Genomic DNA, 25,240 nt, shown 5'->3' with positions numbered 1-25,240 from the left:
ATAGATATTCTCCTTTTCCCTTCCCATTGTCTTATACCAATTTTTTAAGCAACCAAACATTACCCATAAATTCAATTCAAACTAAAGAATCCCACAAAATCCTACCGAAAGTCCCAAAATAAAATCTCCCCTCCTAAACTTGAAAAATGATGATGGTCAAATACAAAACGATTGAAACAAAATATTTAACCATTTTCAACCATAACCAATAATAAGGGTATTTTTTTTTTTTTTTTTTTAAAGTTTAAGGATAATATTAAAGCTTTTGAAAGTATAGGTTATTAAGGCAAATTTAAAGCTTATTTTCTATAATTGTTTGATTTGTTTCTAGAAAACCAATGAGAGGTTGTTTATCTTTTATTATTATTATTATTATTTTGTAAATGACACAACCCTTGTTGAAAAGACTGGAATTCATTGAGGTATGTGGTTGGAATTCTGCAGTTCACAGGTTAGTAATTTGTCTTATCTTTGGAGCAATGTTGGAGTTCTGCATTCCCAGGTTAGTAATTTGTCTTATCTTATGAAACAATTATTCATGGCATATTGAGCACCGTAGAGGGAACAAAAGTATCTTAATGAATCAATGTGAATTCATTGGGTTCAAATTAAATGTTTTGGTTGTTTTCTTATTCTCCTTTCATTTTCTCTAACAAATTTTTTTGAAAACAATAATTTTAAATTTGAATTCTTCCATTTTCTAATGTCTTGATTGAAAAGAAAAGAAAAGAAAACCCTCCGGAAGAAATGTTGCTGGGTTAATAAAATATTATTTGACCGTAGTGATCTTAGATTAAGATGGATTAGAAACTTGTGGACGTGATTTTCAACTCCAGGGTGTATATAGTCCTCACATACATTCACTTTTTCCATGCTAGAAGTGACCATTTAGGCATTAAAAAATTCATTAGTTTAGAATTAGAAGTAGAACTGGTAGGCAGCTGGCTTCAACCATTAAATTTTGTATATCATATTATCCAACTGAAACGTGTCATAGCCTGGTTAAAATGTATATATGAAGTCCATGGACTTTCATAAACCTAATTCTCAAAATTAGAATTAAATAAGTTTTCATACTTTATTAGGCATTTGGTTGCTTTAATAATTTAAAAAACCTCAACTAATAATAAAATTTTTGGAGTTCAAGTGATGAGAGTTAACTAGCTAATTGTGTTTATAAGAAGATGAAGTTCAAGTAATCAGAACTCAGTTGCTAATTATCTTGTGTTAGCATTATCACAAGAAAGTCTCTTGTTAGGGTTTCTGTTCTTTTTTGTATTGCTATGGTTAGGTTTTGAGTTATTCATATTTTGAGGGTCTTTAATTTTCAGTTAGAGTATACACAATATGTCTCTAATGTTTGTGGTAGGTTTCAGTTCTGCTTGCTTCTAGAATATGAAATAAATGTTTTATTTTGGCTAGCTCTAATAAATACCTTGCTCTATTATTTTAAAAATTGCAAATTATTTATGACCTTTTTTTAAATATTTCAAAACTACGGTTATTTATGGAAATCTTTGAATAATGTGGTGATGTTTAGCTTTCAACTTTCCTTTTAGGGCACTTTTTGTTCTAGATTGTAACATATTTTTACTCAGAATGATCGTATTGAAATATACCTGAAAGGTCAGGGGTAATATTGACACTTTTTAGAAAATAGAGTATTTTTTTAATGAATTAATTGAGCCTTTCATTTTTTGAGAGGATTTTTCCTCATTAGCACAAGATGAAAATAAATGGGTAAAAGTTGAAGACATAAGCTAATATCATTTACAACTGATTTTACGTCCATTTTCAAATCTTATTTTTACAAAAAAGATGTATTTTATTTAAAATTTGAAAGTTCAAAAGATATATATATATATATATATATATATATATATATATATATATATATATTTTTAACAAATTTCAAATCTAAAATTAAAACTTTTCAAAATATATGGTTGTAATCGAAACATACCCTAAAATTGATGTGTATTTTATATAATTCCATTCATGTATGAATACAACATTCATAAAACAGCATGATAGGCAAAAAAAAAAAAAAAAACTTTAGGGTATAGATTTTATAACAAATGCAAAATCCGAGCTTCGTTACATTTGGATACTGGGCCGACAAGCGGCCGCGGGATCATGACGTGGCAGCTCGCATAATGGACTGATGAGGTCATTCAATCTGTAAGTTGAACGGCTCTAATGAAGACACGCATAAGATCCAGAATGGAAGATCTAGAAAATCAAACCATTGATCCAACAACTGCAGCTCATGATGTAATAATAATTGGGCATTGAAGGCAATATGAAGTTCCGTACACATAATCATGCAAAATCCCTCTTTCTTGGACAAAATTGCCCCCTCACAAAAAATTACAAAAAATAGCTCAAACGGGCCTTTTAGTTTTAGCCTTTATGGACCCAATGAAGTTTATTAGATGAATACGACTCTCTACAATAGTATGATATTGTCCACTTTAAGCATAAACTCCCATGGTTTTGCTTTGAGTTTCCCCAAAAGGCCTCAAACAGATGAAAATAGTATTCTTTGATTATAAACTCAATGAATCATTCTCTAAATTAGCCGTGGGACTTTCATCCTCCAACAGTGTGAATTCTCTTCAAGAATCTGAAGAAAATATCTGATTTTTAAAAGCGTACAAGACTCGTTATTTCCAGTACTAGTGGTTACTTGTTAAGGCCGACATCATCGGTAGAGATAGAACAACAAAAAAAAAAAAAAAAAANTTCTTTTTTCTTTTTTCTTTAGGTATATATTGACTGGAAAACTGTCGTAAATGGACAAAGAGATGGTGCATGTTAGGGAGCAGACAAAGTTATAAATAAAAATCAAAGAACAATAAATAGCGTGCGGAGGTTGATAAGCTTATCGTGTAACAAATTGGTTGGTTTAATCCAACGCTCATTTCCATCACTATCCCATTCAAAAATAATTTAATTAATATATTATTAAAATTCTTGTCTTGGATATTACAAACTCCAAATCCTCTGTTCGAGCTCAAAACAGTGAAACGTTGACCAATTGGATGAGCCAATGAGAGGAAGCCACGCGGCATACACGTAGCGGAGAAGAAAAAAACGCCATGGGAGGGTAGCTCAATAGGATCTATGAACAAGACCAGCCACGTGGCTTCACCAAGTCAATGACAGGTATGAATATATAATGTGAAGACAAGAAAGCGATGGATAAAAACACATAATTATGATGATTAACTCTTAATTAAATTTGGATTAGTGTGGTAATTATAGTGTGTTTAAGTAAGAGAAAGAGGACACGTCATCGTGAACTGTGGACGGCACCGAACCCATTTGACTTCATGTCTCTGTCTCTATTTATAGAGCTTAATTCATCCATTTTTCACTCTGTGAATCTCATTTTAAGCATTGAAATTCATACACAATGGGAAGAACACCATGCTGTGAAAAAGAAGGCTTGAAGAAAGGCCCATGGACTCCTGAAGAAGATCAGAAGCTCATTGATTATATTCAAAAACATGGCTATGGAAATTGGAGAACACTCCCCAAAAATGCAGGTTTTTTTTGCTTCTCTACTCTATTTCACCTCATTTCTCAATTGGGTTTGCTTCAAATTCGATAAAGTTTCAAACTTTGTGGTCGTTTTAGGTCTCCAACGATGTGGGAAGAGCTGTCGTCTGCGGTGGACGAACTATCTTAGACCTGATATTAAGAGAGGACGATTTTCATTCGAGGAAGAAGAAGCGATTATTCAGCTTCATAGCATTTTGGGTAACAAGTAAGTTTCATTATTTTTCGTAATCTCTAGTTTTAGTGATTTTTTTTACGAAATTTGGGTTTTTTTTTTTTACGTTTTTTAAGGTGGTCTGCGATTGCTGCTCGATTACCGGGGAGAACTGATAACGAAATAAAGAATTATTGGAATACCCACATTAGAAAAAAGCTTCTGAGAATGGGAATCGATCCGGTAACTCATAACCCGAGGCTTGATGTTTTGGATTTATCGTCGATTTTGGGGTCATCTTTTTACAATAATCCCAATTCTCAAATCAACAGTTTCTCAAGGTTGATTGGAATTCACAATAGATTGGCCAATTCCTTCATGTCGTTTAACAATATGTCTCATTTTTCGATGCAAAACGTTGAAAATCATGAACAGTCCAACATGATCATATCTCAATCACAGTTGCTTCCTCCCCAACAACCCCACTACCAAATTGACCAATCGCCAGCTCTTCCGCCGCTGCATGAAGCCTCCGCCGGATGCAGCCCGTCCACCACCACCTCTTGCGGCGGAGAAGCCTATTTATTCCCATCATCAAACTTCTCTGACTTCTACTCCCAAAATTGCCAACAACAAACTCAAGAATTGAACGGTTTCGATTACTCGGAGTGTGCTCTTCCAAGTTACGATTTTTATAAACAAGAACAAGAACAAGAACAAGTTCATCAACAAGTCATCGAGCCTTCCCCCGAAACGTCGACTCTGAACTCGAGCCCGACGCCATTGAACTCAAATTCCACATATTTCAGTACTGCCAATGGCAATGGGACTGATCAGGATGAGAAAGAAAGCTACTGCAGCGATTTTTTTAAGTTCGAAATCCCCGATTTGTTGGATGTTAATCCTTTCGTGTAACCCGTAGTATCATACAACCTTTTAGAATGATACCTTGTAAATTTCTTAAGTATTTTTAATTATGCCTAAATCTATAATTTAGACCATGTCTTTTTTTTTTCTTTCAATAGTTTATTTTTATTAAAATTTTAAATGAACTTATCTTAAAAAAAATACATCAAATTTGAAAATATATAATAATCTAAATTTATTTAAAAAATTTAAAAATTAATTGATATATTATATATAAAATTAGAGAATTTTTAAAGTTCCGAGATCGAATAGACACATAAATCTAAAAGTTCTAAAATTTATTAGACGCTCGTAGTCTAAATAGATATAAAATTAATTTTTTTTTTTTTTTTAAATTTGGTAAAAATATATTATATGATATAATAATTAATATATCTATTATTCTAGAAGCAAGTGAGTGACAGTCTATTTTTAACGAGTATTTTTTTGTAATTCAATAAATAAAATGTATATTTTGACATTATGTTATGAATTTACGACAACAATGGCCTAATGGAGAAAAAAAATCAAACTTTTTAAAAGGTTAGGTATTAAATTGAAAAAATAATTAAAAAAAATTAGACACTAAATTATATATTTAGAATATAATTAATTATAATCACATCCGGAAGCATCTTCTTCTGTTGCATGTCATTCTATAAGATTAGAATATTACATGTTTAATATTTAATTATTTGGTTAATTAATTGTTAATTAAATATAATTACATGATCTTCATATAGATTGTGTTGCGTCATATATCTTGGCGCCATTGACATGTATTACAGAATGATGTTAATAAAATAAATAAATAAATTATTTTTCTTTAATATATTAATATAATAAATAAGAATACTTTATTTACACGTTATTATGTAATTTTCATGTTGATCCATTTAATTATTAAAAAATTTGTTAAACAAGAGGTTTAGGGTTAATTAAGGGATGATTATATTAATGCAATAATTAGCGATTTCTGGTGTCGTAGTGCTTCCCGACAGCGAGTCAAATTTCCCGGCGGGGGAAGGGGCGGCGGAGGGTGGCGGAGGGTGTGGTTAGGCCAGCTGTTCAGTCCAGCTGGATGGAGGAACAGTGTGTTTTCATGAAAAGATAAAAGGTGATAATATTATATTAATTTGCGTGGCAATGAGTTTGACAAAGATGAGAACACGTGGTGGATTTTGTGCGGTGGCGTTGTGTCGTAGGGACCACATTAATTTTAATGTGAAAATTGAAAATAAAATTAAAAATAAAAAACCAAAAGGTTGCTTTAACTGAAAATAATGTCATGGTTCTTGTGTTTGGTTTTGTTTCCTTTTAAACCCTAAACCCTAAACGCCTTCTCGTTCGCTCGAAGAGTCAAGGCCCTATATGGAGTTACATATACGCTTTGGTACGAGTCATTTAGGGGAAACTAAAATGTAACAGTTCAAGCTCACCGTTAATAGTTGTCCGTTTTAATCTGTTACGTTCCACTGTCAGCCTCATGGTTTAAAACGCGTCTACTATAGAGAGATTTTCACACCCTTATAATAAATATTTAGTTTCCTTTTCCAACGAACGTGGGATCTCACAATCTACCCCTTGAAGGCCAGCGTCCTCGTTGACACATTACCTAGTGTCTAGCTTTGATACCATTGTAACAGCTCAAGTTCACCACTAGAAAATATTGTCCGTTTTTGCCTGTTTATCGTTGGATGAACTGCATTGCTGATATTGACCCTAAAAAAGAAACGGTAGGTACAACTAGTACGTGAACAGCCAACCATCACACTGTAAAAATAGGATAAGTTTTATCGATAATCATTTGTTCCTCCTAAAAAGATTTACTAAATTCATCAGAGTTGTTCCAAAAAATCAAAACGACCAGATATTAATGAAATTTCTTGTCGGTTCTCTGTAAAATATTCATTTGAATAAGAGCTTCCAAAAACATCATAAGCTAAACCCGTGCTGACGAATAACCAACCTGCAATATATTGCCGCTAGCCTCACGGTTTTAAAACTCATCTACTAGGAATAAGTTTCCACACCCTTATGATAAATGTTTGGTTCTCTCCTCTCTAACCAATAAGAGATTTCACACAAAAACAAAATCATTAGAGTTTATGCTCAACAATATCATAGTATTGTGTGTTGGATAAAAGTCCCACATCGACTAATTTAGAGAATGATCATGAGTTTATAATCAAATAATACTATCTCCATTAGTACGAGACATTTTGGAGAAGTCCAAAGCAAAACCACGAGAGCTTATATTCAAAATGAACAATATCATACAATTGTAGAGAGTCGTATTCATCTAACATTATGGATGTCTACGATTTCAAACATTAAAGAAAAAACTAAAGGCGTTCTTAAAAGCAAAGCACTGCACGTAACGTAACGTAAACGTCATATTAGACGTCAAAATGTTTCAGATGTAAAAATGTGGGCAACACAGCTTGATGATCGAATCCAAGGCTGCTGTACGTGTCTAGTTAGGCGAGTGTAGAGAGGTGGAGCTCCATCTTTGACTACCAGCCGACCTTTGACTCACACTTCTTTGTCTCCCTCCGCCGCCCAAAGAAAAACACGACACAAAAACAACCTTCCTAAGTAATTTGTACTGTCTCTTCCCGCGCCGCACTTCCTTTTCTTTTCACTTGGCTTCATCTTAAAGACAGCGCAAAGGCATGATGGACAACGAAGAAAAGTAGGGTTCAATAATTGGGGTCCCTAATCCCGAAGTTTTTCGTCTCCTTGGCTCGATTAGATTTGATTATTTGGATTAGATTTGATTTAATTATTTGAATTAGATTTAGTCATACCAGATTTAGTCCTATCGAATTTGATTATGTAACGCTATATAATAGCCAATTTTATTCTTCAATAGAATGAGAGATTTCTCCCAATTCTTCTGATCTTTCTAGTTTTCTTTTTCTGTTCGTTAACCCAATCCTGTGGCTGTGGTAAGCTTAAGATTGTCTGGTTTGTTAGTTCAACACATCTAGAAGCCCTCTCTCTCCTTTTTTGGATGTGTTTATAACATAAAAGTTGCTCATTTTCTCAACTTGGCTCCCCCTTTTCCCCTTTTGACCACCTCGTTATGAGAATTTTAACCTATTTGCACATATGGGTCAATGCATTCCCACTCGAGTGCTTTCAGTTTTAAGGTTTTAATATGTTTGTGAGCCTCAACGTTACAATTCAAATGTTATTCGTTGGTATACTGTTCGGTGTCTAGTGTTAGGAATCACGATTCTTCACAATGGTATGATATTGTCCACTTTGAGTATAAGTGTTCATGGCTTTGCTTTCGGCTTCCCTAAAATGCCTCGTACCAATAGAGATGTATTTCTTTACTTATAAACACACGATCATTCCCTAAATTAACTAATGTGGGAGTCAGTCCTAACAATCCTGAACATGTAGCTCCAATACCATTTGTAATAGTTGAAGCTTAAACCCACTGTTAGTATATATTGTTCGCTTTGACTCGTTACCTATCGCCGTCACTTTCATAGTTTTAAATTGAGTCTATTACGAAGAGGTTTCTACACCCTTATGAATGATGCTTTGTTCTCCTCTCTTATCAATGTGGGATCTCACATTTATACGGTTACTGTCTACGTTAATTTGATTTGACTTTATTGTTGAAAATAGCTATTAATGTTCACTATTTTAGTCAAATAATGTTTTTGAGTGTACAATTTGTTTGATTTGTGTGTCAATTCCATATTGATCACCAAATGATCAATTATTCATCATGCTTTTCAAAAGTCAAAAGCTTTTTCTTTTAGAATTTGCATTTGTCATCGTGTGGGCACCATTATCTAATCTTTAACCTTTTTTTTTTAATTTCTAAATTTCCAAATAATGTTTTCTCAAATTGAAACACACCCATCTAATGATTGCAAACGTACACGAGATGTCACACGAGATACTCTTTCAACCATGCAACGTTATGATATAAGATTCAATTATGGTGCATCAACAAAAATTCTTGCCCAATATTCATTAGATTTATCTGTATAACCGTTTAAGTCTACCACTTGTAGATATTGTCTGCTTTAGTTCGTTACGTATTACCCGCTTTGACCCGTTATGTATAGAGATGTTTTCACACTCTTATAAGGAATGATATTGTCCGCTTTGACCCGTTATGTATCATTGTCAACCTCACGAACAATATCTGCTAGCAGTGGACTTTGACTGTTACAATCTGACTTGAGGACTAAATTCTTTTATGTCCTTAACTGAATTTCACTTTATATGCAACTAAGCTTCACTCGGTCATACAAAATCAATCGTAAGTGTACTTCAAATCACTCGTAACTCGAGACGACTTGCTTTTACTTTAGGGTCGAGCCTCATGATTTTACATTGAGCTAAGGTTTTTTAAACTCAACGTCGCATCTTTTCCCATCATGTTGGCTCTCAACAATATAGCCGTCGTGCTTCTACATCGATCTAAAGTTTATATAAACTCTTACTAAATTTTATTTAGTTTTAGTATTGAAAATTTTAATTCTTTTTTTCTCTAAACTTTTTGTTCTTCAAATTTATATATTTTAAACTCTCTTCTCTTCCAGCTTGAGCTAAGTCGGGTAAAGCCCTTGAGAATGAGGGTAAGTTGGGCCTTAATAACTGGCCAAAATAACTTCGGCCCAATTAACTTCGGCCCAATTTTCAGTTATGGCCCATTGCTATTTCTTCCTCTACCTCTTGCATCGCTTGGGTGAAAAAATCCTAAAAATTCGAATCTCAGTTCGGTGATGCTCAAGCTCAAGGAGAGTGCCTAAGGGTGAATTCTTCAAAACAAAATACTGGTACGAATCTTTCTCCGCCTGCGCATGATTTCCGGATCCATTCCTCATCAAGTTTCCGATCACCATGTCGAGGTTTTGAGCCTTTTGATCTTATATAGTATAGTGTCTTCGTGTTTTGATATACATAGTTTTCTTCTCTGGTATTGTGTCGTGTTAGAGCCTTTTGTGTTGAATCTATTCGGTTCTCTTTGAATTTTTAGGCTTCCAATTTTCTATGGTGAAACACTGGTTTTGGCGCGAGCTTATGAATCTCGCAAATTTTAGCATGTAATTGGATTTATGTCCGTCCAGACTCTGCTCATACAGCGTACCGGAGGTGTTAGAATAATTTATTGTTGATGTTTGGAAGGGAAGAATGTGCAAGTGCTCAAGCAAAGCACGCTGCGTAGCTAATTTGTGACTGTTTTCTTGTGAAACCATGAATTACCTACTGTCTTTTTGAAGAATGTTAACATGAGTTACTTGAACACAACATTTCCCGCTGTCATAGTACCTTGGTGCTAAACTAACTTTGATTCTTGCAGATATTTGATGCTGGGAAATGTAACGAACACAGTACGTTCGCTCATTACGAGCCAAAGACAGGCATGTAGAAGCAAGGAAGAGCGGGGATTGTTGCAGTAGGGCCTCTCTTTCGAAATAAATTTCTCACATTGCAGTTTTTTATCCTGAGGACATAATTCTTCCCCCATCGAACTGCACGAGGAGAAGATTTTCATCCATCTTACCTTAAAAACTAAAAAAATGTGATGTGTATTGTTGAGTTAGTCGGGTCAACTTGACCAAACAAATGTTAACCTGTGGACTCGAATGCTCAGTTTTCCAAAAATTCAACAAAAAAAAAAAAATCTAACTCAACCTAAACCCTTATAGTTTGGGTTGGGTAATCCGAGTTTGTCGGATTCTTGGGTCACATGAACACCCTAATAGTTGCACCAGGACCACAATGAAAATCAATGGATTCTAAAGGAAGAGTCGTCAAGGTAGAAGTTGTGATAATGTGATGCCCAAATAGATAAGAGATACATGAATGAATCGATATACACATGAATGAGAGTAATCGATCATAGTTGCTACCAATACTAACTCTAGATCATTCTATATCATTTTAAAATTTGTTCTGTAACTGGTGGTTATGAATCTTACAAAAAAAATTTAATGGTATACGGGATCAATCTGGGAAGCCTTTTAGATGCTCTCACATTTGTCAATGTACTAGTCACTCTCAAACTTCTACACACCACCACTGTCTCTTCAAGAATTTCAAGAAGTTCAAAGGACTATAGATCCAACCCGTGCAGGTACAGAGGCCTAGGAAGTCTTGTAGATCTCGCACATAATCAAAATCTTGAAAGAAACAAACTACCTAGGCCTCCTCACCTACATCAGCTTGAACTACATCAATGTCTTGATTGAGTTGTGAACTCTATTCATGTTACTCAGGTCACCAACGCAACAAACCCAAAATTTCACCTAACCTACATACATCCCACCTCACTTATCATTGAACTATATATAAAGCTAAAATCTTTATTCTTTTACCTTAAAATGAAACTTTAGATGTTGATCGACTTTCATGGCCTTTTCTTAAAAAATACGAATAGACTTTAATTTGTGGGTCATTAATGAAAACAAAATTATCTATGAGCTCCGTGACACAATCGCACTTTTGAAGGCAGCAGACTAGCGATTGTGCGGCACTCACTTTCTAACGACAAGTGAGCTAAGCCAATTTGTTTTTGCGTCGCCTACGGTCAAGCGACGTATGATCAAGCCTCTAGCCTCGATTTTAAAAGAAGGTTTTAGAAAACGAGGAGGGTTTTAAAAGAAGGTTTTAGAAAACGAGGAGAGAGAGATTTTAGAAAGAGAGATTTTTGAAAGAGACGTTATATAAGCAAGCAAGAGAGAGATAACAACGGCTTAGCATATATAACCTTGGGTAGGGAGAAGTTGACAACTAGTCATATCCCCCGTAGTACATTCTGAGGCATTTCATGTCTGGCAGGCCTAGACATATATTTTTGAGGCGTACGCCCTAGAACTACAAAAGTAAAAACACTAGAATGAAAAGACACGACAAGGGTTTGGCTTGTCATGGGCATGCGACCATGGGCAACACGCCCTGGACGAGCATGACCGTGACACTCAGCTCACCAAAACATGAATCAGGCAGGCATTGTAATCCAAAATGCTTCAATCTGAAGCAACTTGAAGGCCAATGAAAGAGAAGAGCCTGCCCATATTAATCTCTGAACCAAACTTTGATCTTTAAATCCAAATTTCAACAAAGAGAAGAACTCCAATGTAATCACAGGAGAGGTGAAAAACATCAAATAAGATGAAAGTTGGGGCCACAACCCTCGGTGCATATTGCAAAAGTTTCTTTGGCATTGTTATAGAACTCTTAAGGCTATTTGGAATGAAGTTTTAAGTGCAACAAAGCATTTTTAAGTACTCTAATCATTTCAAACCGGCCTAGATTAGTTGATCCTCCATCTATTTTGAGATTATTTCGTAAAAGAACTTTGAAACTACAAATTTAGCTTAAGTGAGGGAGGTGCAGTATGGTTTCATCTTGAACTCCACAGAGATTTGGACAACAGATGCCAAAGATATTCTATAAGTGTGTCAAATTGAGCATCAAATCAACCAATTCGATGCATATTAGACACCGACAATGGTAGATAAAGAATGCTGAACCAGAAAAATAAAGGGATAGAAAAAAAGAACCTTACACGATCAATGGGGTACTTGCAGTGCATTTGTAAGCTCCCGAACTCTTTTTATTGCTGCATCTATAGTAGCGAGGGCCCTCTTTTTTACCTACGTTGAGAACAAAGATGACTTTAACCATGCTGTTATCTAGTGATTAATGTATGCATTTCTAATTAGGATAGTCAAGATTTTAACCTCTAATGTCTTCACTTTTGCTATGTGGTTTTCTGGTAGCAGTCGAACCTCGTCGATCAACTGGATACTTTCGCCAACGCTTTCAGGTGAGATGAAATCTAATACTACGTGAACGCAAGACTGCAGTTCAAAGACAAGATTATATAATGTATTAGAAGAGGGTAATTCTTCTTTTTTCAAGAAACAAATCAATGACAAGAACAACATCAGAATAATTCAAACACTGAGCTATTTCTCAAGAAACAAGAATAGAATAGAAATTTGTAAAGAGATTGCATTGTTCTTTAGACCTGTCGATTCTGTATCTGGTATGGACATCCAGCAGGAATAATGACAGCTTCTCCAACATTTTGTTCAAAAGTCCATGGTTCAATTTCTAATGGCATAAGAAATAATGACTCCATCAGTATCTAACACAAAGGAAGTAGTGAGGAATATAAAACAATACGTACGAAACTCCTCCTTCAGCCTCAATTTGTGGGTTGCATCGAGAAAAAAATTCTGGTCGAGAATTGGATGCACAACCTGCACGAGATGCAGTGAGTGATTAGTCGATTGGATCGGCACATGCTAATACGGGACACTATATGTTCAGGGCTTACATGCTTATGAACGAGCTCATCAGAATGCCTGCGAAGGTACTCTGATAGCCTTGGAACATCTTGCCTCCGAAAGACATCCCATTGGGCACGACACGACTTTGAAGAATTGTTTCCAGCAACAAGAGATGATTTTGTCTGATCCCTAAACTTCTTTTGATCTCCAGTTGTCTCATTAATTCGGGAAGATTTGCACCGAAGCATTAATGGTTCATGATCCGAATCACATGTACCGTCAGAGCTCATACTAGGGCGTTTAATACCATGAGCATACACTTGATCAGTGGATACAGAAAAACAGGGTACTTTTGCAAACCTCTTACTGAGGGGTGTTTCTTCTCCAGGCTTACAAGACTCCACACTTGACTGATTAGTAGAGGTATTGGAGGACTCCCTTAGAGCCCTTTGCCTTTGAAGCAAGTTTACAACTTTTGTAAGTTGTTCTGTTGAAACAGGGACGTCTGTACTGTGGACCAAAATGTTAATCTGCCATAAAAATATTGAATTAACAGCCCATCTAAAAATTTAATGAAAATCATCACTCAGATCAATGATCGATAAAGAATAAGCATACCACGTCGTACGAGTCATAACATAATCGGGAGACAGAGTCAGTCAAAACATGATCTTCAGAACATCCATAGGCAATATAGACAGATGGACCCATGTCAGGCTTTGCAGTTTCCTGTGGCAACTTTGCAGCTAGATTCAGAAGACCAGACATGGGGTTCATGTATTCTTGAAGTGGTAGAATTCGCATTATTTCAGCATAATGAGCTGGAAACTGCTCTTGAAACAAATGGGAAGAAAGCCAACCTTTTAATTTTAGCATGTTGTTACAAGTGTTTGTGTGCGTCTGTCCCTTTAGAGAACCCATAAAATACTGCCTAATGCCAATTTCTACCTGCACGAAGAATTCAACGGTCACAAACGGAGGAACTTCCAAACAAGATAGAATCATTCAAACCCAACAAACAGAAATCCAAATACAAAGAGGCGAACGAGTATATTGCATCTACAAAGTTTGCTAGGGATAATGCTGACCTCACACCAATCCAAGTTATTGGTAGCTTCAGGGAGACTCGTGCTATTTTCGTATCTCGAAATGGTTCTCTCAAGGTAAGTGCAAAACATAACTACTGGATCCCAAGTCAGATCTGAATTCTCCAGTACATTACGTACAATTACTGGATGACCCTTAACCCAGTGCCTCTGAAAGTGCTCGAGGTCATCAAGACGGATATCATGAAGGCTGGGATAATACAAATAGTTATCATTTGAATCCTCTCGGACAGCTACTTTCTGGAACTCTTCAGTTCCATCAACCTTATGATCCTCACTAAAGCACAAAGTACAGTTTGACGACGCATCGACAGACTCTGGAAAATCATAGCTGCATACTATTTCTTCTGCACTCACTTCAAGTTCCTTAGTCCAACTTAACGGGAAAATGCATCTCAACTCAAGAAGGCTGTCAATGCAACTGCCACATTCTTTTGACGGACAAGAAAAATGTCTAACACTATTATGAACTCTCCCTTTATGCAATGATTTGGAAGAAGGAAGCCACAGACTAGGATTTAACTTCTTGTTTCTCAAAAGTTTCTTTTTATCAGACAGACAGGTTTTCTTTCCATTACGATACTTCGGAACAGACATGTTATATACTCCATTCGAATCCTCGTGATTACGGCAGCAACTTAAGCAGAGATTATAGGAACAACTTGGGCAACTTCTGTAGAGATCCGCAATAACAGTTTTGCAGTTACTGCTGTACATCAATTGTGAAACCAATCATGAGAAGTCAAGGAAATTAAATATCAAAAAGAAGTATGGCAGGTACTATTCGTTCCAGCATATGAAGCAGCATACCAACAATGTTCAAGACTGCTAAATTCCTCCTGCTTGATATCAACTTCGGAAAGTTCTATCCCTATTGCACGCAAGAAACTCAGAAATGGAAATTGCATACAAATAACACATTTTGATTGAAATCAGAATTAATCAATATATGACCAATAGTTGTTGAATCTAATGCTACCTTTTACCATGGCCTCTGTTTCAAGCTCTGCGTGCTTCTCTATGTTTATTTGTTTGAGCATAGGGAGAAGAACACAAATCAAATAATGGAAACGTAAAATTTTTCCAACGCCATCTCCCGAAAAATCCTGAAACTGATTTAGCTGATGAGCATCAATATTCAACTTTGCAAGAACCATGGGTAGACACAAATAAGCCTTTCATATCAGACCTTACATTCTGTGTGCAAAGATTGATACACTGAGCAGTCCTTACAGTTGCAAATCCCACGGCAAACAGGGCAGGCCCTTTTAACTTCTTCCGGTGTATCGAAATACCTGCATCGTCATAAACTTAGAGTTAAAGGATAATGTCATCTTAACAAATGGTAAAGGTGAAAAGTTATGATCATAATGTGAAACATAAGGATGTTTTTCGTTTCATTTAATTCTTTCAAAGTACTGACAATGCTCTATAATCTGAAATTTGTACAAGTTTTCCCAAGAAAGTTGCTTATTGCTAATCAACAAGTTTAATATATCATAACTACGGCATATACAAGCTATTGGCTCAAGTGAGGGGAGGAGCAATCGGGTTGATAAGGAAATACGTGCAGGCATTTGTATCAACTTATCTAAGCAAATTGACTACCCTTAACAAAGCCTTATACATTCTTATACTTCAATCATGCCAACTCCGGATTAAGGCCCTGGAGTTGTGAACTAAGCCAATCAACATCTGATTAAAAGTTCATAATCATCAATGGAAAGGCCCGAGTTGAACAAAAACACCCAACACTTACCGCTCTCTGATGCAGTCTACGCAGAAGAAGGTCTTTTGACAACTTGAACACTGAGTTAAACTCCAAGAAGTACTTTTCTGACACCCATGGCACTTCTTCCTCCTACATTTTCTCAAATTCCCCACATTACGCCCATATGGTAGAACCTAAGGGAAAGAAAAATGCTGAAAACTAAATAGAAGAAACCATTGAAATCAACAAATTGAATCTCCAATCGAACCATATCAGTGGAACAGAAACGAATATGTTTACCTGCAAGTCACCAACTGGAAGAATATTGACATTCTTGGACCGAAATCGCCGTTGCTGAATCGGCCTTGATTCTGCCCCAGACTTGATTCCGCTGGAAGAAGCTTCATTGCCAGATTGGAGAGGAGATGGAGAAGGAGAAATAGCCATGAGTCCATTGGGCAATTGTCTCATCATTTCCTTATCACTGTTCTTCTCCAACTCAATTTCGTTACCGAAGTTCTTCATACACTTCCTGGTCTTCTCCACAACCTTCTTCTTTCTTCTCTTCTCCACTTCCCTCCGCAGCACCATCCGTATCAACTCCACCTGCATACTCCCTTTCTTCATCTTCATTCTATTCATAATCCCATCCAATGCGGCTGAAGCCCCCGCTAATTTCTTCTTCTTCTTCTTCATTAGTTTCGCCAGTGCTGCCGCTTTCGGCGCCCTAATTACGAGGTTTTCAACATTCGAATCTGCTTCAATCGATTTCCTGTTCGTCCTTTGAAGTTTGAGAGAATCAGGAACTTTCTCCTTGTATTGACGATGACGGCCTTGGAGATAGTGAATTTCACAAAGCTTCAGATTCTCCATCACTCTTCGTTTGCAACGCCATTGCTTCCCATCAGTCCTCTTGCACCGCAGATGGTCAGGAAGTCCCTCTTCTTCTTCTTCCATTAGCCCTCCCAAACAAAAAAAACACACAAATTTTCTCAGAGAAAACAATCAGATGAAGAAAACCCAGAAAGTCGAACACCCAAAAAAGCCAATCTCTGGAGCAGAAAAAAATGCAGTAGAAACGAAAAGGGGGAAGGAGGAGGGAGGAGGGCGTCAAAATATAATGAACATTTATTAGGGGAAACAAAACAGAGGGAGTCCCAAAAGGAAGGAAGTGGCACATTCGTAATAATCAGGAAACCCCAAATCCTTATTGGTAACAGATTAAGATCCAATTCCTGAAACTAATTACAATTTTCATTTGTATAATGATGCTTATCATCTCATAAACATTGATTAATTCAGAGGTAAACCCAACTTTTTTAAAAAAAAAAAAACATGAATTTCCTGTTTCTTGAAACAAATTTTTCTGTGCATATGTTTAGATGTCAGATGTTAATGTGGGAAATAAGAACAGAACAGGCATCTTGTGCTGTGTCTCAAAATGCAGATTTTTGCCTTCTTTTTTGTGTCATTAACATAAGAAAGGCAGGATTTTGGTGCTGAAAATTGCTCAAAATGTGACTCTGTTTATGATATGCAGAGGTTATAAAGAGTGAGGAATATGTGTTTATATGGCTTCTGTCACACTGTGCCAAGATAATATGATCACTCATTTGAATCATAAAGAAAAAGACCCATTTGTTGAATATGTTGAAATGGGATATGAACATTTTAGAATCTGTGTTATATTTTCGGTGAATTCGAGGTTTTAAAATTGGTTGATTTTGAGTTTAGATGCAAAGAAAAATGAGCAAATGTGTGAGAATGACGTTCGTAGGCACATGCTTGTAGCAGTGAGTTCAGACTGATATACTTTTTTTAAAATAAAAGAAAAACAAAATGTGCAGACTGATATGAGATATCATACCGATTTGAGGATGGGGACAACCAAAGCCCAATAGGCCCATGGAAGGACTTGGGCACATTATCCAGCCCACTCACTGTTTTGATTTTTTTAGCATGGACTAGGAAGGAAGGTTTCCATGCCCTCCTACAAATAGAAGGCTTCATGCCCTTTTATAAATGATATCAAAGCTAAACACTGGACGGTGTGTTAGGGAAGACGCTGCTTTTATAAATGATATCAAAGCTAGACACTGAGTAGTGTGTCAGGGAGGACGCTGCTTTTACAAATGATATCAAAGCTAGACACTGGACGGTGTGCTAGAGAGGACGCTACTTTTACAAATGGTATCAAAGTCAGGCATCGAGCGGTGTGCCAGAGAGAACGCTGCTTTTACAATTGGTATCAAAGCTAGACACTGGGCGGTGTGTCAGGGAAGACGCTGCTTTTACAAATGGTATCAAAGCTAGACATGGATGGTGTGGCAGGGAGGACGCTACTTTTACAAATGGTATCAAAGTCAGGCACTAGGCGGTGTGCCAGAGAGGACGCTGGACCACAAGGGGATATATTATAGATTGTGAGATCTCACGTCGGTTGGAGAGAGGAACGAAATATTCCTTATAATGATGTGAAAATTTCTCCTAGACGCATCTTAAAACCGTAAGACTAACGGCGATACGTAAATAATCAAAGCGAACAATATCTATTAGCGGTGGACAGACTTGAACTATTACACTAGACCCATATTAACGTTCAACTTGGAGTATGTGGTAACATGTCACTTGACAATTAGAAGGTTTAAAATCCAGCTGATATAATTACAATTAGAATAAGCGGGGAAAAAACAAGAAACAAATATAATCCTATTTCTTAAAATCGAAATGAAAAAAACAGTGGGTGTTAAAGCTAGCTATTCATCCTGCAAACATATTCATAAACAGATATCTCCACTTTGTTCATCAAATGAAGTTTAACTAATGCTTCAAAAGCTGCCATTTCCAATGATCCACAACCAACCAAGGGAAACTCCTGCAAAAATGCCTCCTAAAAGGAACATGACAAGCATATTCCCCAACGCATTCTGCTCAGGTGCCTTCAAAAAGCCACACAAATATATATCAGATTCACAGCAAAATGAAAGGATATTGTTTAAGTTATTTGCTATGCAACTGACCTTGTAGCCTTTAGGTGCTGCAGTAAAAACACAAACTGTAAGATGGCCATTGGTCAATCCCAAGAAGGAAGTGAGCATGATCATCCACCCTTGATCACCATACTTTGCTGTGAAGTAAAACGCTGGGATTAGTAGAAAACGACTCAGAATTGAGATCAAGAGGCCCTTCCTCGACTCCAACTTCAGAAATTTGATGAGAGGTGAGTATCTGCCTATCAGATCCCACACATTGTACATTGCTATCAAAACAAGTGGATACCTGACATATCAGCAGCACAAGACACTAAATATGGTGTTGTTCCTCAAGGATTATATATCTAATTGTGTCAAGAGTGAGTATCTACCATGAACCCAATTGGTGTTCTCCAGTATTTTCATACAAGAAGCCAGGAAAGATTGACAATGTGAGAACGTATATCAGTGACACGCCCAAAAGATAATCCATGTTCTGTTGAAGAAGTTGCTTTTTGGTAAGTACTTCAGTTTTGTTTCCCTGTGAAGATTAAAAATAGCTATTAATAAGAATCAGGATTTTCTTTTGGTATTATAATTGAAAAAACATAGCGAAGGATGTCACACTTGGTTTAGTTGAAGCTGGATGCCTGCAGCGGCAAGGTCAGCTGACACGGTTTTCGATCCTTCAGAGGCTGCCTTTTTACGGTAGAACTTCACTAGTGGGATTTTGGGAAAGACTGACGCATAGAGAATAACACAAAGGAACTCGAAAGCAGCAGATATCGCTAGAAATAGAACTGCATAAAACATTAAAGAAGCACGAAGTTATAGTTTGAACTGCACATGTTTAAAGGAACTGATAGCCAAGTACTGGGCTACACAGTTTATAAGCTGAATGTTGAGTGGTTGAATAGAATTGACATACTCGTCCCTTTACGAAGACCATCATGGACGTTCTCAAATGCAGCTTTTGTGATCAATCTCAACCCTGAAGTTAGAGCTCCTGAGGCAGCCAATCCAGCCATGAAAGACTGCCGTGACAAAAGAACAACTTGTAAAATCCAAACTTTATGCCCCTCGCCCAATAAGAACTAAGAGACTGAAAAAGGACCTGGATGAATTCAGGACACATCAAAGCGAGATCTCCAACCATCCCACCTTGCACGAAGGCATCGGCAACACCGAAAGAACCGACGATGATACACAGAGCAATATATGGTCCAATCCCTCCTCTTCCAGAGGAGACCAAATCCAACTATTGCAAAAAGTTCAGAGTCAACTTTAACTCATATGAAATTATGTGTCCATTTCAATTTAGAAAGCAGCGGCTATTACTTACAACTATAAGCAACACAGAACTTATGAAGAAGAGAGTGTATCCACGAATGTTCCTCCATCGGGTATCGATTTTTGCTTCATTATATGCCAGAATTGCAATGGTTCCAAATGCAAATGGTTGATACACGAGAGTGAGTACTCTTGAAGGATGATAATCCTTCAAATTTTCAAAAAAAGTAAGGATTATAATTCTTCAACTGAAGTAACTTGAGATAACACGAATCAAAATTTTGAAAAACATGAAAGTCTCAGATCTTCCCACAAGTTTGGAAATCTTCTACTCTATAAAGCTAAAAGGAAACTAATCGATTGACTAAAACCAACAACACAACAAATGAAAGAATCAGTGTTTAAAATACACAAATCAGAGTCATAAGGTTGATTATGATTACCGGAAACAATAGATAATAGTAATCTCCAATAGTTAGCATACTGTTCCAACAAACGAGGGAACCAAAGCCGAGAACCCAGCAAACTGCAAGAGCTGTAAACTTCCCCTGCACAGAAAATTCAAATAAAAATCAAGCAAAAATTTGGCTCTACTAATTACACATAAACATGAGGAACAAAGGGATAAGAACAAACCCCAGTCCTCGCTGGAGCCCCAGATTCTTCAGTAGAACCAGTCATGATAGATCCCTATACCTAAACAACAAAGAAAAGTCTTTAAAAAATAACTGAAGAAAAGAATGTTGATAACTCAGTGGACAATGGGATTGATGTTCTTATATGCAAAGTATCCTCAGAATCAGGAGAGCGAGCAGTGAAGAAACAGCATTGAATACACAGGTTGGACAACAGGAAAGATGAGCTGTGCAGAGAGAATCCAGCACAAAATGCACGAAACTTTAGCAGAAAATTTATGGAGAGGATTGGTGATTTCCATACCTGGAAATAGTCTTTTCAAGATTGAAAACAACCCCGTTTATCATAAATTAGACCAAGAACTTTTAATTTCGTGAGTTTCTACATTCTTAAGAAAATCTGGGGTTTTATTGCAAAACTCAAAGAAAGTAAACAGACGAGAGAGATTCCACAATGAACGCCGTATGAATACAATAACTAACAAATTGTAATCAAAGCGGGATTAAATATTAACAAACGTGGGAAATAAATGATAATTTAGTGAACAGAGTGAGAAACCTGGAGAGGCGACACACAGCTTTGCTGGCGAAAGAATCCAAATCCCGTAGTCTGAATGCAAGGATGAAGAACGTGAAGAATAGGATTTGAACAGAGTGGAAAAGAGTACCCGGAAATCAATAGATTAATGCGTTTGCAGAGTATGAAAAGTAGCGAAGATTTAAGCGACTGATCTTGACATGTGCAAATGGACAGAAGAACAAGAAATCGCGCCGTAAATTGAAGGAGCGTAATAATATGATTCGTGAATGTGTGAGCTTTGAAATCCAAAACAAATGGAGTTCTATCTTAGATATTATATCTTAATATTCTTTTTTTCTAATTTGATTTATATTTTAATATTTCTCGTACTAATCGTTAGATTGTATCCATAAATATTAATAAGAATATATCTTCGATTCCAATTCTACTTTTATTTCTCATTTTTACATAGATATCAGAACATTGATTTTGATATTTTTGAATATCAAAATTTCCTCTTGAGTTAGGATTTGGTATCAAAGTCAAACCGTGATGTCAAACCCTAACTCAATCAGTGAAGCCTTTACAGCCACCGATCGTGATAAGTCCAATACAAACCCTAACTCAATCAGTGAAGCCTTTACACTTACCAATCACCCATCGTGATAAGTCCAATCGAGTATCACAACAGCCACTACTTCCTGCTTTCAACCGCTTTCAAGTCATCGCCATTGCTTCCGAATCTCAATCATTCTACTAGACCTCTACTAAATCGAGAACTGTGGTTGGCAAACTGTTCTCGATCATCCAATATTAAGAATACGTTATAAACATCTTCAAATTTCTTATCAAGCTCAAAGGTGGCATATTCAAGATGTTCATATTTTATTTCACAACCTCTCAAGTGATCCAGAGCACCGATCTTGATGTTGTTATCCAACTTCAAAACTTCGGATGTTTATTTAACACTTCCTTATTATATTCATCACTCTGATCAACGAGGATATTCACTTGTTTCAATCAAATTAAATGGAACAAATCACCAATCATTTATGCATAGATCAAGAAGCAGTTCTTCAAGTTCTGAGATACATCAAAAGTGGTCTAAATTTTTGCATCTTTTTAGGAAATTCAATAATTTCCTGAGAAGTCTAAAAATGCAAATGAATTAAAGGCGTTCTATTTTTTGGTTTGGTATCTTTCTTGTAAATTCAATAATTTTTTGAAAGTCTAAAAATACAGACCAATTAAAGACGTATTTTTTAGTTTTGTATCTTTCTTGTAAATTTAATAATTTTTTGAAAGTCCAGAAACCAAACAAATGTGTCCGGATCATCAGCAAATACTTGTTTAGACTTAACTTGACGGATATTTTCACTATCGGGAAGACAAAAATGTTATTGACCTACACTCTCTCCTCATGTAGTGTTATTGACCTACACTTTATTTTCACGAATGGGAAGACAAAAGTGTTATTGATCCACACTCTCTTCTCAAGGACAACTTGGGTGTTATTGACCTACACTCGTAAAGACAAGTTGGATGTGATTAACGTACATTCTCTAACTTGAGAGCGACGGTTGAGATATAATATTTGGATATTATTTATGAAATATATCTTAGATATTATATCTTAATATTTTTTTTCTTTATGATTTGATTTATGGTATATTTTATTTTATTACAAATATTTAATTAGTTTATATTTTTATTATTGGTAGGTATTAGCTGACTAGATTATATCATATTTAAAGGTTATAAATATGAATGAAAATGAAAATATACGTTGGAATCTAATTCTATTTCTATTTATATTCTTACCCGTAGTAATTTTTTTTTGCTAACAATCATCGCGGACCACTGCCACACAGATTCCCGTCCACGGTGTCGCTATTTTAAATAATCATTAATAATTAATTATTGTTTTGCGTTATTATCCACTTAATGTGAAGGAGTAGAGTGAATTATTAGGGGGAACTAATGATGAGGGTAGAATTGACTTTTGGACTTGAAAATGTATATTAATTAATATTGAAAAAAGGTAAGGAAACGACATGACGAATGGTTTCAGGAGATTAATTCACACGTGTGTAGTTCATAGCAGAAAGAGTTCAGGTGCGGGCACTCACACGAGAGGTTGATCAAGTGATGTGGAATGAGTGCGAAACACGTGGATGGTGGGGCCGAGTGCCAGGTCATGGTGGGACCAGAGGACGTCCCTTGAATTTCTAAATGATGATTGGTTGGGCGGCGAAGGGCCCAGTAGCATAGCCATTGGTGGATAGTCCACCAGGTCACAGATTACAATTAGTCGAGAGGGGGCGTGGGCTCCACTCGAACCCAGGACGGTGAAGAAGAAATAAATTAAAGGCTATGTGGAAATAATAGTCCAGCAGCGTCCGCCTCCTCCTTCATTCTCGATTGAGTTCAACGTCCAGCGTTCGAGCAATTCCCTTCGTAGTTTCGGTAATTTAATTATTTATTTTTTATTTCTCTTAATTGATTCAGAACTGTTCTAGGATTGCAGTTTTGGTTCTTCTTCAAGCTTGAAAATGGCGTCGATTCATCTGTCGGAACTTGACTCCAACGCCACCGACTCAGGTGCATCGTCGCCGAGATTCGACCACCACTTTCGCGATCCACATGCTCGAGTTCGATTCATGTGCAGTTTCGGTGGCAATATCTTACCCCGGCCGCATGATAATCAGCTCCGATACGTTGGCGGTGAGACTCGCATTGTCGCCGTTCAACGTTCCACTACTTTCTCCTATTTCCTCGCCAAACTCGCTAAGATCACCGGCAAGTTTAATTTCGATTCTCTGTTTTTTTCATTCAATTTGGGATTTGGAAGTCTTGATTCGAAAAGCGAATTGAATTTGTTTGTTTAGGGACAATTAACATGAACATAAAGTACCAGCTTCCGAATGAAGATCTCGACGCCTTGATTTCAGTGTCGACGGATGAAGATGTGGAGAATATGATGGATGAGTATGATCGGCTTGTACAGAATCATGATCCAAAATCGGATAGGCTGCGATTGTTTCTATTTCCAAGAGGGGAAGATTCCAGAGCCAGTAGTATTAATTCTCTCCTCGGCGGCTCCACAAATCGGGATCACTGGTTTCTTGACGCTCTCAATGGCGGCGCTCCAGTGCCGGAGCTCGAGCGTGGTCGGTCGGAGGTTTCTTCAATCGTCTCTGAAGTACCGGACTATTTGTTCGGTCTCGACAATCAGGAAGATGCTTCGACTCAATCACGAGAACCTAAATTGAAGAGTCGATTTAATATCAAACCGTCTGAGAATGTTTCGCCTTCGAATCCTGAATCGCCATCCCCTTTCGTGCCGTCGGCGACTTGTGTGACTTCGATGCCCAGTCTTGCACCGGTTAAAACTCGGCCCGATACGCCGTCACCGAGGGCAGAGGCGGTGGATAAAACGCCGGAGAATTGTGAACCGCCGGCGATGCCGTTCTCTCAACCGGCCGGGTTTCCGAATAACCCGATGATGCATTATTTCCCGGGTACAAATTACCCGGGTCATCAACCGGTCGTCTACCTTCTTCCAGGTCAGATTCCGCCTGGTAATGTTCCTGTCCAGCATATTCCGACCCAGCCTCCGTCTCCGTACGTTCAACAGTTCCCTCCGGTGGGTGGGGGTCAGGTGCCATTAGCGTATCATCACCCAGTTACAATGGGGGGGCAAGTGTATGGAGGAGGAATGGGTCCAGTGAGTGGTTACGATCCACAGGCGGAGGCGGCGAGGATCGCTGCAGACGGAGTTAGCCAACAGATGTATTATGGAGTCCAAAATACAGCGAGGGCTCCGCCGTATGCGGGGGCTATGATGGCACCTTTGATGGGCGAAGAATTTCGGACCGGTAGCCGAGTATAGCTATAGCAATAGCAGCAGACGGTCGAAAAGGATCAGTTAATTAGATTTGTAATTTTTACAACAAATTAAAAATTTGGGATTTAATTAGTGGTTGATTATGGGTTTTTGATGATTCAACGGCGTGACCAGACTCTAAAATTGGTGTATTAAAGCTGCAAATACAGTATGTACTTTTATAAAATAAAACGAATTATTTCTATGGACTGGTTCGTTT

General features: G+C 37.0%; 5 protein-coding genes and 1 long non-coding RNA gene across 18 annotated transcripts in view; 4 read left to right on the top strand and 2 right to left on the bottom strand.

The window, feature by feature from the left end:
- LOC111804278 (putative PAP-specific phosphatase, mitochondrial) overlaps positions 1-1,421 on the top strand; it is an 8,037-nt gene extending 6,616 nt beyond the window's left edge. For 3 of the 6 annotated variants that reach the window (XR_002816502.1, XR_002816500.1, XR_002816501.1), the window contains exon 11: positions 452-1,421. The gene's annotated coding sequence lies outside the window, so the exon portion shown is untranslated. Of the gene's footprint in view, positions 1-444 lie in introns of all 6 variants that reach the window. The other 3 variants (XR_002816497.1, XR_002816498.1, XR_002816499.1) reach the window with 1 other exon arrangement.
- Positions 1,422-2,875: 1,454 nt separating this feature from the next.
- LOC111804251 (transcription factor MYB41-like) lies at positions 2,876-4,677 on the top strand. Of its 2 annotated transcripts, XM_023688986.1 has the most exons (4): positions 2,876-3,168; positions 3,401-3,551; positions 3,643-3,772; positions 3,856-4,677. In XM_023688986.1, the coding sequence occupies exons 2-4, from the start codon at positions 3,419-3,421 to the stop codon at positions 4,631-4,633; spliced, it is 1,041 nt and encodes a 346-aa protein (XP_023544754.1). In that variant the 5' UTR covers positions 2,876-3,168; positions 3,401-3,418; the 3' UTR covers positions 4,634-4,677. The 2 variants fall into 2 exon arrangements, with proteins under 2 accessions (XP_023544754.1, XP_023544755.1); XM_023688987.1 differs by lacking the exon at positions 2,876-3,168 and having other exon boundaries at positions 3,390-3,551.
- A 4,686-nt stretch (positions 4,678-9,363) lies between these two features.
- LOC111804143 lies at positions 9,364-10,283 on the top strand. Its single transcript, XR_002816467.1, has 2 exons — positions 9,364-9,507; positions 9,960-10,283. It is a non-coding gene; the product is annotated as an uncharacterized LOC111804143 (long non-coding RNA).
- On the bottom strand, positions 10,046-16,827 carry LOC111804142 (lysine-specific demethylase JMJ25). 7 transcript variants are annotated; one of them, XM_023688843.1, is made up of 13 exons: positions 16,018-16,827; positions 15,766-15,911; positions 15,196-15,301; positions 14,986-15,118; positions 14,817-14,877; positions 13,989-14,715; positions 13,519-13,848; positions 12,948-13,430; positions 12,798-12,870; positions 12,636-12,721; positions 12,346-12,465; positions 12,171-12,258; positions 10,046-10,131 (listed from the first exon to the last, which is right to left on the bottom strand). In XM_023688843.1, exons 1-12 carry the CDS (start codon positions 16,672-16,674, stop codon positions 12,175-12,177), a joined length of 3,006 nt encoding a protein of 1,001 aa, XP_023544611.1. In that variant the 5' UTR covers positions 16,675-16,827; the 3' UTR covers positions 10,046-10,131; positions 12,171-12,174. The 7 variants fall into 7 exon arrangements, with proteins under 7 accessions (XP_023544611.1, XP_023544610.1, XP_023544614.1 ...); XM_023688842.1 differs by lacking the exon at positions 10,046-10,131 and adding an exon at positions 10,715-10,913; XM_023688846.1 differs by lacking the exon at positions 10,046-10,131 and having other exon boundaries at positions 11,916-12,258; positions 13,519-13,682; positions 13,761-13,848.
- Positions 16,828-18,339: 1,512 nt separating this feature from the next.
- On the bottom strand, positions 18,340-21,399 carry LOC111804137 (equilibrative nucleotide transporter 3-like). The gene is made up of 10 exons (XM_023688835.1): positions 21,174-21,399; positions 20,616-20,675; positions 20,423-20,527; positions 20,032-20,187; positions 19,804-19,947; positions 19,618-19,723; positions 19,317-19,489; positions 19,082-19,230; positions 18,738-18,996; positions 18,340-18,656 (listed from the first exon to the last, which is right to left on the bottom strand). The coding sequence occupies exons 2-10, from the start codon at positions 20,658-20,660 to the stop codon at positions 18,546-18,548; spliced, it is 1,248 nt and encodes a 415-aa protein (XP_023544603.1). The 5' UTR covers positions 20,661-20,675; positions 21,174-21,399; the 3' UTR covers positions 18,340-18,545.
- A 2,121-nt stretch (positions 21,400-23,520) lies between these two features.
- Positions 23,521-25,229, top strand: LOC111803066. Its single transcript, XM_023687325.1, has 3 exons — positions 23,521-23,573; positions 23,662-23,933; positions 24,023-25,229. Exons 2-3 carry the CDS (start codon positions 23,687-23,689, stop codon positions 25,024-25,026), a joined length of 1,251 nt encoding a protein of 416 aa, XP_023543093.1. The 5' UTR covers positions 23,521-23,573; positions 23,662-23,686; the 3' UTR covers positions 25,027-25,229.
- Positions 25,230-25,240: the final 11 nt, after the last annotated feature.

Source organism: Cucurbita pepo, chromosome LG10, assembly GCF_002806865.2.
Source record: "Cucurbita pepo subsp. pepo cultivar mu-cu-16 chromosome LG10, ASM280686v2, whole genome shotgun sequence".
Taxonomy (NCBI): Eukaryota; Viridiplantae; Streptophyta; class Magnoliopsida; order Cucurbitales; family Cucurbitaceae; genus Cucurbita; species Cucurbita pepo.
Note: the sequence above shows the minus strand (reverse complement) of the source record. Positions and strands in the feature narration are given on the sequence as shown.

Coding starts and splice junctions, on each gene's coding strand:
- LOC111804251 (XM_023688986.1), top strand. CDS start 3,419: ATGGGAAGAACACCATGCTGTGAAAAAGAAGGCTTGAAGAAAGGCCCA. Junction 3,552..3,642: donor AACACTCCCCAAAAATGCAG/GTTTTTTTTGCT, acceptor TGGTCGTTTTAG/GTCTCCAACGATGTGGGAAG. Junction 3,773..3,855: donor CATAGCATTTTGGGTAACAA/GTAAGTTTCATT, acceptor ACGTTTTTTAAG/GTGGTCTGCGATTGCTGCTC.
- LOC111804137 (XM_023688835.1), bottom strand. CDS start 20,660: ATGACTGGTTCTACTGAAGAATCTGGGGCTCCAGCGAGGACTGGG. Junction 19,948..20,031: donor GTTCTGTGTTGCTTATAGTT/GTAAGTAATAGC, acceptor TTTTTGCAATAG/TTGGATTTGGTCTCCTCTGG. Junction 18,997..19,081: donor GAACACCAATTGGGTTCATG/GTAGATACTCAC, acceptor CTGATATGTCAG/GTATCCACTTGTTTTGATAG.
- LOC111803066 (XM_023687325.1), top strand. CDS start 23,687: ATGGCGTCGATTCATCTGTCGGAACTTGACTCCAACGCCACCGACTCA. Junction 23,934..24,022: donor CAAACTCGCTAAGATCACCG/GCAAGTTTAATT, acceptor TTGTTTGTTTAG/GGACAATTAACATGAACATA.
- LOC111804142 (XM_023688843.1), bottom strand. CDS start 16,674: ATGGAAGAAGAAGAAGAGGGACTTCCTGACCATCTGCGGTGCAAGAGG. Junction 15,912..16,017: donor TTCCAGTTGGTGACTTGCAG/GTAAACATATTC, acceptor TCTTTCCCTTAG/GTTCTACCATATGGGCGTAA. Junction 13,849..13,988: donor ATAACTTGGATTGGTGTGAG/GTCAGCATTATC, acceptor TTCTTCGTGCAG/GTAGAAATTGGCATTAGGCA.